The sequence below is a fragment of the Chenopodium quinoa genome, unplaced genomic scaffold, assembly GCF_001683475.1.
Source record: "Chenopodium quinoa cultivar QQ74 unplaced genomic scaffold, ASM168347v1, whole genome shotgun sequence".
Lineage (NCBI taxonomy): Eukaryota > Viridiplantae > Streptophyta > Magnoliopsida > Caryophyllales > Amaranthaceae > Chenopodium > Chenopodium quinoa.
Window position 1 is genome coordinate 2,035,731 of NW_018744072.1, and position 10,721 is coordinate 2,046,451.

A 10,721-nucleotide genomic window follows, 5' to 3' on the forward strand; every position below is an offset into this window, starting at 1 on the left:
AGGAAATCGGTCCAACTAAGTTAGGGAATGAAATCTAGTAAATTTTGAGCTCGTTTGCATAATCGGACTAATTACACAATAGTACAATCAAATGAATTAAAACGAAAACCAAGGTAAAGTTGAGAAAAAGCAAGTGGAATTTCTAAAGGACTTCTTTGTAAATCATATAAAATTTCAATCAAATAGGTTACCATAGATTGTGAAAATTACTCTTAAATGGAATAAGTAACCCACTCAAATAAGATAAATAGATAATACACGGTTAGTATAATCCTAATCAAATCAAAACTAATGTACTTTGTTCAACATTGATAATAAGAATCTTTATTTGACACTAATATACTTTTACTAGATCATGCAAATCTTTTTAATTATTTCATAAACTAGGTTAAAATCTCGTACAATGCACGATTATTAAATATTTTTTACCATAATATTACAAAATATGAAGTATATAAATGATATTCAGAAATATTTCATTTGGGTATATATGACCAATATGAGATATGATTGTCAATCTGGAAAGAAAATACATAAGGTATAAATAGTTTACTTAAAGATTTTGCAAATAAAAAAAAAAGGCGAAAAAGCGGAAAAAAATTTCACAAGGTAATGACAAGTGTCATTAAAAGATTTGCTTTCAGTATAGGTTAATAGATAGATAGATTACATTAAAAACAAATTATAAATTTGTTAAAAAAATTTTTAAGAAAAAAATTTGCTAAAATTTTAAATACTAGTAAAAGCACCACTCGTAACAAATTAACCCAAAATTAAAATCACCTGATCCAAAAATAATCCAGCCGACATCATAACAAGTCCAAATGAAAAACTCCTTATCCGAATCAAAATCGAAATTGAAAATTTCAATCCGACCCCGGAAAGGCCAAAACTCCATAACTAATTTACCTCCTCTACAATTCTTCTTCTTCCAACCTTTTAGTATTTGTACTTTTTCCTTCCATATTTAATAATTATAATTTAAAAAAAAAAAAACAGCATGAAAGACAAAATCAAACAAATCAATCATCAAAGTGCTGTAAAATCTGATGAGATCTGATTGAAATTTCTCTCTCACATCAAATAATCAATCAATTTTTAAAAATTTCTGGCATAATTAACTTTGAATCTCCCTCCTTCCTCAACTCTTCCATCATCATCTCTCTCTTCCCTAAATTCAGCACGTCTTCTTCACGACCCCTTCATTTTTTTACAAAGTCCGATTTTTTGAATTTAATCCCATTGAAATTGTATTAAACTAAATTAATTTGTCTCTTGGTAATGCTTAATCTCCAATTTATCATCTCAATTTTCTTCCTTTTGTTCAATTTCATTATCACGACTATTCAAAGGACAATTTAGCTTTCACAATTTACCCTTTAAAATGGCGGCAAAATTCGGATCATTGAGGCAGAGTTTCATGGAGAGAAGTAAAGAGAGATTGCTCTCTCGAAAAGGGTATAATGAATTCGGATTTTCGACTTCGGATGCAGAAACTGACCTAAACGATTCTGGGTGTTTCCGATCAATTTGTAATCGGGCCAAAATCGGGTTTTATCGATGTGTTTGTGATGGGTTTTCGGGTTGTGTTAATGGGTTCAAAGATTTCTGGGTTAATTTATATGAAATGGGAAGATCAGACCCTCGAAAAGTCTTCTTCTCGGCGAAAATGGGTTTGTGTTTGGTTTTGGTTTCTTTGCTCATTTTTTTGACGGGACCTTTAAAGGATGTTAGTCAATATGCAATTTGGGCGATTTTAACCGTTGTCGTTTGTTTCGAATATAGTGTAGGTATGTTGTTGTTTATTTATGTAATTCAGTTGTATTTTGTTCTGTTTGATAAGTATGATTTTAACTGTGTTTCGAATGTGGTGTAAGTTTGTCGTCGATTTTATGTTTTGTTGGTGGTATGTTGTTTTGTTTAATACTTCGAATATATTGTAGGTATGTTGCTTATTTATGTAATTCAGTAGTATGGTGTTCTGTTTAATTTGGACGATTTTAAATGTAGTGTAAGTATGTCGTTGATTTTATGTTTTGTTAGTGGTATGTTGTTTTGTTTAATACTTTGTATGTGGGCGATTTTTACTGTGCTAGTCTGTTTCGAATATAATGTAGGTATGTCGGCTTTAATTTTCTTCGTCTTTCACTGGTATGTTGTTTTGTTAAATTTGGGCGATTTTAACTGTGCTAGTCTGTTTTGATTATAGTGTAGGTATGTTGTATTTCAGTGGTATGCTGTTCTGTTTAATGTGAGCGATTTTAATTGTGTGAGTCTGCTTAGTGTAGGTATGCAGTAATTTATTTATTTTTGTGGCGTTCTGTATGATTTGGGCGATTTTAACTGTGCTAGTCTGTTTCTAATGTAATTTAGATATGTTCCCGTTTATATATTTCAGTGGCATGTTGTTCCGTTTGATTTGGGCTATTTTAACTGTGCTAGGTTGTTTTGAATGTAGTGTAGTTGTGTGCATTTGTGGTTGATATTTTGATTTTAGTGTTGTACAGCGCTGTTTGATTTGGTAATTTTTACTGTAACTGTGATAGTCTATTTCGAATGTAAATGCTTATTAAAAGTTAGTTTTAAATTTTAATGCAATGTTACTTGTGAATTCGGAAATAGAATGCAAATCTATGCAATACTAACCATCTTGGTTTGTACATACTATCGCAAAAAATACTTATTGTGGAACGGAGAGACTAGAGAGTATTGGTTTTTCAGTCGAAATTAGTATTAATTTTGGCCCATTTCAATTCCCAGGCTGTATATAGGAAAAACTGAGCAAAAACAACGAAAGTGATGGAATGAACTGTTGTATTTCTTTTTCAACAAAGAGATCTCAGCCTGTACTTTTGTTGTCTATTTTTGTGAAATGGGCTCAGGTTTATTATTGATCCAATTTATGGACCTATGATTGTTGTTTGCGATGATTCTAGATTTCTAGTTTAGGGTTTAAGTTTCTTCGATGTGTGAAGCAGGGTTCTTTACATGGTTTTTTTTTTTTTTTTTTTTTTTTTTTTTTTTGCTGTACTCATCCATTCACTCTGTATGACAGTATGTTTATTCTTCTGTAGGAGCATCTCTCAGTAAAGGTTGTAACCGTGCTATTGGAACTCTGTCTGCTGGTGCAATTGCTTTAGGGATAGCAGAAGTAGCCATTCATGTTGGAGAATTTAAAGAAGCATTCATTATAGCTACTCTATTTGTTGGAGGTCAGCATTTTAGTTTTACTTCATATAAGTGTAAATTTAATTAGAGCTTACCATAGCTGAAATCTGTTTCCTTCTTATTGCTATTGAATGTCATCTATGTCCACTCGTGATTGTAATATGACTAATTTAATGCCCGTCTTTTTCATGATAATATCATACTAACCTGGCTTTTATGATCTTTTGATGTTCAGGATTTTGCGTGACTTATGTTAAATTATACCCCAAGTTGAAACCTTATGAGTATGGGTTCAGGGTATTCCTACTGACTTTTTGTTTAGTACTGGTGACTGGAAATAAAACATCAAACTTTCTGCGGACAGCATACTTTCGGTTATTACTTATTGCAATTGGGGCTGGCATGGCTTCTCTCGTCAACATCTGTATTTTCCCTATCTGGGCTGGTGAGGATCTTCACAAGTTGGTTGTTAAAAATTTCAAAGGTGTTGCTACTTCATTGGAAGGTTTGACCACACTTCACTACTTTTCTTTTCTTTTTTTTTGGGCCGGTAGAGGGGAGAACGCGCGGGGGGGGGGGGGGGGGAGCAAGTGCCTGATTAGTTCCTTTCATTTGACCTGCTCCTGAAACAAGTTCATACTCTTTTGTAGGCTGTGTTGATGGTTACTTGCGTTGTGTAGCATATGATAAAATCCCTTCAAAAATTCTTACATACCAAGTTTATGATGATCCTATGTATGGTGGTTACAGAGCAGCTCTCCAGTCTACAAGCCAAGAGGAATCTTTGGTATTTTGATTTTTAGAGTTTTCACTATTTACCTCTTTTTTTTTTTTTTTTTGTCAGAATGGTTTGCTTTAACCACAAAAATACATTCTGTTTCAGCTAGGTTTTGCGACATGGGAGCCTCCACATGGCCCTTACAAGTCATTTAATTATCCATGGGAAAACTATGTTAAAGTCAGTGGTGCTCTGAGGCATTGTGCTTTCATGGTCATGGCAATGCATGGATGCATTCTTTCAGAAATACAGGTGTGTGTGTGTCTCACTGCTTCTCCTTTTAACTGTTCTTTCTAACCAAGCTAGGTGTGTTTAGTTGTTTTTTATGCTGTCAGCTGCATTTTGTAACTCTCTTAAGTATATAATTGATTATGAAGCTTCACAAAATCTTGTTGCTTTTGGTATGGGTGCTCAATAGTTAATTTTGTGGCATTAGATCATTTAATAGCAGTCCTAGTAATTTCATCAGTTATGGCATTAGATCATTTAGTAATAGTCCTAGTAATTTCATCAGTTATAAACTGATTTTGTGCTATCAAATAGTCCTATGTCTTTATGTAGGATGCTCAACTACCAAGTTTTTTAAACCGGTTTTTCCCTCTCCTAAAGGAGCTGACGGTAGATTGCAAGGTAATGAGACTAAGAGAGAATATAGAAACAAATTGGAACATGCAATTGTTTTGGGATAAGTCTGACATATATATGAAACATATTGGAAAGATCCTACGAAGAACCATCTATAAGCAACTAATTTAATTAAAAATCTAATGCCCTCACAATACCATGCAATGATTTATCTACAAAATCAAGAAACATATTGAGAGATTAGGACTTCTAGAGCATAAGAAGAAAACAATTTATGAGAAAATTGCTAGATTAACCATAGTAGTTACTAAGTAGTAATTACAGCGACTGATAAGGCTTATGTACTTGTCATTCATAAATTTTATAACCTTGGGAATGTCGGAATCTTTATTTTGCTGTGCTGCCTTTTCCGCACATCATCATTGCGAACGAGAACCGTGCTGCCCACTCTTACTAAAATTTTGCATTAGCTACTCTAATGCAACACTCATATTAACCCCCTTTTTTTTTGTTTTTTTTGTTTTTTTTTTTTTTTTTTAAGAGTTTGTTCTTAATTAACCCTAGGTAGCCCACCTATTTAGTGATAAAGGTTACATCACCAATTGAGGCTGCACTTTGTGCCATTCATAGAATATGCTCCCTTTATATATTTTATTTTTTAAAAATGCAACGGCTTGATTACCACATTTGCCAAAACATAACTTTGACTATTAATATCTATAATTTAATATCCGTAAAAGTTATAAAAAGTTGATACCGTGATAGTACACAACGTGACTACTCCAACAACATATTATATAAGCACATGTGCTTTTTATATATTAGTGAAAACATTAGTCAAAGTCAGCACATGAACAATGCAAAAGTCAAAACTGTTAAAAAAAGCTAGAGGGAGCAATAAAATTTGATGTCTTAGAATATCTGTAGCTCCGCCGATGTCATAGAAGTTATCATAGGCCCTACAAGCTTATAAGACTTATGCTCAACCTACCTTCCATCTCTCTAAAAAGTTATGATGGTCATACCAGTGATGTAGGGTGAAAATATATATATACAAAAATGTATAGAGCAGGATCCACAAACCCGACATGAGACGACTACAATCGAAAACCTTATTAAATGCTAAATGTTGTCATTAGGTATTTTCACAACCTAATGAGGAAGGAGTATCATTATAACCACTTATAGTACTATTCCACTATCAATGGTGCATTTTAAAACCCAGTGGTACAATTGTTAGCTTTCAGAATATTTACGAATTTGCATGTAATCTAACAACAGATACATAACCATGTTGCATTACTACTTCCTCATGATGTTGCCTTATATTTTCTTACTATTTATTAGAGTTTTGGATTACTAATATAGTAGCATTTTGCATAAATAAAATCATGTTTGAATGATAACTTTTAATCATTTATTTGTAATTATCATATCACTAGAATCGTTTTGAGAAGTATTTCAAAACTAGATCCCTCCATCATATCATATACAATAACCATACATGGACTATCATGTAATAATATTATACTTCCTCCGTTCCCCTAATATTGCAACAAGGGGGAAGACACAGAATTTTAGATGGAGAGAAAGAGAAATAAAGATAGAGAGTCATGTGATGAGGAGAGAGATAGAGAGAAAGCATGATGGTAATGTTGCAATATTTGTGAAACTTTTTTAAATGGTAATTGTTGCAATATTAAGGAAACGGAGGAAGTAGTTAGCTTCATGCTCCTTATCTATTTTAATATACTTCTTCCGTCTTTATTTAATAATTTTAACATGTTTCTTTGACACACATTTTAGGGAAGAGATTAGAGAAGATAAATGGACAATTATGGTAATATAAGTTATAGTGTTAAATATAGGTAAGCCAATCCTTTCGTCTTACCGGTGTTTAGGTTATTTTAAATAATTTATTCATTTACCTTCACTACTCTCTTCCTCAAAATCTGTGCAAAGGCGACAATGACAAGTTGCATTTATTAAAAAGTAGAGGAAGTGATATTTGTACAAATTTAAGAGACCTCTTTATTTTAGAGTTTGTGTGTTAATAAAATACTTGCAATTTTTAGTACTAGTAAACAGAATCCAGTAATGCTTTTACAATAAATTTAAGTAATTATTAATTTTTATACAAGATATATTTGAAAACAAGGCTTAAGACCAATTTAATTCTGTAATAATCAAAGTTACTTCCGTTAATACGAGTATAATATTTTGATTTGTAAATCATATTCCTTATCATAGAGTTGTAGCCTGTAGGGTGTTCTGCCTAATTAAGCTATCACTTATGAGTGTGATTGACAATGGAACTAACAGCACAATAAGTAAAGAGCAAGACTCAATGTAGTCAGCCCGTCTCAATTCTCAAGTCTGAAGTGCATTATATGAATAACCGCTTTCACATCTTATCAAAATTTCAAGTTACTTTTGTCCATTATTTTGGCAGGTTAGGGTTCAGGACGTTCAGGTTGGTTTTCAAGTTGGTCAGTTTTTGCCAAGTCTATAATATTACTCATTGTTTGCCCATAGCTTTTTATACCAGACTTTGACTAATCTGGTTTTGAGACAAGTGTGAAGCCCTGATGGGGAAAAAGCTCTCCCAAGAAATGTGTGCCCGAAGCAATCACTTTAGCTAGCCACGTATAAAAATTTTAAACATCAACCAAAGATTGGTCTCTAAATATAGCATCAATATATACTCAACCACTATCTAGTTTGCTCATATATGTCATGCTAAACGACCTCACAAATCTCCCATATCTCACCTATGGCATCTTAGAAAGTCCTTGAGTCTATTGAAAAATTTGAAATACACCCAAAAAAGATTCATGAATTAGATTTTTTTTTTTTTTCAAAAGGGATCATTGCAAAACCCCTATTAATTATGAAAGGTTATGTGAATTCATTAGTTTGTCATGATTAGTTATGGTTATGGTTTGATTTATTTGTTCAAGGGCTCAAGGCTGAGGCCTTCTAGTCCGGCGAAGGTTTATGCAGTTCTTTTTCTATAGATATCTAGTGTAGGGACATGTGAATATCCTAATTTAGGGGGTTTTATACTTTTATGGCTACAATTAAAAAAAAAAAAATTGAAGAAAATTATTTCTTTGCACTCTTGGGCTTTAGCTTCTACTACCTTCTTTTTTATGTTGAAATAATTATTTGACTGAATCTGTCTGTTAATATGCATAGGCACCAGCAGAAAAAAGACAGGTTTTCGTTAATGAACTTCGCAGGGTTGGTACTGCTGGGGCTAAACTATTACGTGACCTTGGGAGCAAAGTTGAGAAAATGGAGAAACTAAATGATAATGATATACTGGCTGAAGTTCATGTAGCAGCAGAGCAACTGCAAACAAGGATAGATGAAAAGTCTTATCTTCTGGTTAGTTTTGAGTCTTGGGAGGAAGGAAAACGGCCCAAGGAATTTGAAGATCCTGATCATGTTGCCCAAATGAAGGATTGTGGTGGCAGTCAGCTTGTGATAAATTCCCTCAGTGTGCTTAGCATCGAACCTGAGCATACGCAATCAAACATTGATATCACAAATTCAAAGATTTCTATGTTTGGTGGTGGATCTTCAATGCAAGGCTTGTGCTCCACTGACAGCATGGCTGGCAGGACTCATTGGCCTTCACGTATTTCAATTCTTCCTGACTTCACCATCAATGAAAAGGAAGCACAAACTTATGAAAGCGCTAGTTCCTTGTCATTAGCAACTTTTGCTTCTCTTTTGGTAGAATTTGTTGCAAGGCTTGGATACTTGGTGGATGCATTTGAGGAGCTTAGTGAGAGTGCACATTTCAAGGAACCAACTGAACTTCCAGCTAATAACGAGAGCACTGGTTTGTGGAAGAAGTTGGTTATGTGCTTTCAGCTCAAAAATTGAGGTCTGGGTTTGATTGTGAAGAATTCGCTGCCAGTCATCTGTGTTTCCGATGCATCTTGGCTAGTTAATCCACACTATTAATATTCAAAGACTCTGGGTCTATGGTACTCATCTGCTCGAGTTATGGAGTGATGGACTTTTAACAGTGGTCAACTTACTAGTGATTTATTGAAGCAGCTGTTGAGATTCTGCTAATAACCAAAAGGACAACAGAATGAATATTCATTTACATACTGATGACATAAGCCATTTTTTGTAAGTATTTCAGTGTGACCTTCATGTGAATTACAGATGCATATATAAATGGTAAGCAGTACAAAAATAAAGAAAAATCGCATTATGTAGTACAAGTGATATTTTATGCTCTACTTCGAGTTATCTCCTCTATATTTGTTGAAGAAGAATGGATTCAGCAGCTAGAACAGAACAATTCTGCTAGATAATTTGGGCCTTGGGGTCTTTATTTTTGGAATTTACATCAACTTGATTCTTTCAGACATTTGTAACATGTACATTTATTTTGGTCATGATGCTGTATCATTGACTCAATACCTATGTATAAATAATAAGTAGCTATCTTTGCAATCTATGTTGGGTCATTCTTGTTCTAATTCTGTGAATTTCAATTGATCGTTTAGTAGCTGATTTCATATTACTACAATAAAATTCAATAACCGTGTAACATTTTACATACTAATAGCCAAAAAAGAGTTTAAATTAGCCTAATCGAACACAATTCCGTATAGATTTCTCTTAGCCAGTTAGCCTTAATATTTTTGAAAAGCAATTTGATTTTGAAAAGTGAGATGGACAACATAAGTACATAACACCTTGGATAAGTGCAAACCTAACTTGACCTCATTTGTCATTAAATTGTGCGTATATCTTCAAAGCCAAGTAGGAGTTGATATTTGAAATACTTCAAATGAAATCAAATTGGAAAATTTGTATTAATCAATCTATACCTAACTCAATCGACCCGTTTGACATGTCTAACTACAAACCCTATTTGTCTCAATCCCCACACATCTAATCTTCTTAATAATTATATAAAAATACGAATTTCTAGAATTATATTTGGCATCCATAAATATATAGTTCTTATATTTCAAATTTACGAAGCATAAAATAAATTATCACTTTCAATAAACCTCTTATAAATGAGTTATTTACAAATTACAACTACTATTGATGATATGTTTATATATATATATATATATATATATATATATATATATATATATATATATATATATATATATATTCATGAATATATTAAAATAATATAAGTAGATTTTTTAGGATAAAAAGTTATTATAGTATTTTATTATCTATCTTCCAACATTTATATATAAAATAAATTCCCTCAACTATTTAATATATATTCAAGTGGGTTCATTTGCAGCCACTCACTATGCTATGGCTCCGCCCCTATCGGGGTGTCCATTCGGTTTTCAGTTTGGATTTAGCCTAAATTCCGATCCGAAATATATTTCGGTTTTCAAATATCAAATCCAATCCGATCTGAATTTCTAACTAAATCCAATCCGATCTGAATTTCTAACCAAATCCAATCCGATCCAATCCGAATTAAAACTCGGTTATTTGGATTCAATCCGAAAATCCGAATTAAAATACAGTGCAAATTTTTTGAGCCTAGTACATTTATAATTAAAAAGGCAATAATAAAAATTCATTCCTTGAAAGTATAGTTGTACACGATTAATACAAGTATTGAAAACATAGTTTTTGATGATTAATATTAATATTAATATAATTATAAACATTGTTTAACATGATTAATATTAACAATACTTATTTATAAAATAACGGTTTCATATTTCGCTTATTTCGGTTTTTTTGGATCCGAACAAGGTTAATCCGATCCGATTTAAAAATCGGAATTTTAAAAAAAAATTCAGTCCGATTCAATCCGATTTAAAGTTTGGATCCAATCCGAGTTTATAATTTGGTTTGGGTTGAATTGGATTTCGGTTCTAATCCGAATAATGGACACCCCTAGCCCCTGATGCCTTCCTTAACTATAGTATTATTCTTCATTCCTCTCCTTTTCAGTCCCGTATGTGTTTTTGCCTGAGCTAACCTTGACAATGCAACTTCTATAACATCATCATAAGCCAACAAAATCAATCAAACATACAAGCCAAATATGTTCCTTTCCGAGAAAAAACTTTAGATATCAGCCAACTTAACAAGAAGATACATTCCAGACAAGTAAATATCGAGATGATAGCGCAACTCCCCATCATCATTGACAACAGTGGCGGATGTTGAA

At 32.7% G+C, this 10,721-nt stretch overlaps 1 protein-coding gene across 1 annotated transcript; it reads left to right on the forward strand.

Moving 5' to 3' along the window:
- The first annotated feature begins 574 nt into the window (after window positions 1–574).
- On the forward strand, window positions 575–9,036 carry LOC110691242 (aluminum-activated malate transporter 4-like). The gene is made up of 6 exons (XM_021868154.1): window positions 575–1,790; window positions 3,075–3,212; window positions 3,404–3,673; window positions 3,819–3,955; window positions 4,052–4,198; window positions 7,730–9,036. Exons 1-6 carry the CDS (start codon window positions 1,385–1,387, stop codon window positions 8,423–8,425), a joined length of 1,794 nt encoding a protein of 597 aa, XP_021723846.1. The 5' UTR covers window positions 575–1,384; the 3' UTR covers window positions 8,426–9,036.
- Window positions 9,037–10,721: the final 1,685 nt, after the last annotated feature.

What these genes read in the sequence shown, in the direction of transcription:
- LOC110691242 (XM_021868154.1), top strand. Translation starts at nt 1,385, where the DNA reads ATGGCGGCAAAATTCGGATCATTGAGGCAGAGTTTCATGGAGAGAAGT. An exon ending in TTGTTTCGAATATAGTGTAG is followed by an intron (nt 1,791 to 3,074) that starts GTATGTTGTTGT and finishes ATTCTTCTGTAG; the next exon opens with GAGCATCTCTCAGTAAAGGT. An exon ending in CAAGCCAAGAGGAATCTTTG is followed by an intron (nt 3,956 to 4,051) that starts GTATTTTGATTT and finishes ATTCTGTTTCAG; the next exon opens with CTAGGTTTTGCGACATGGGA.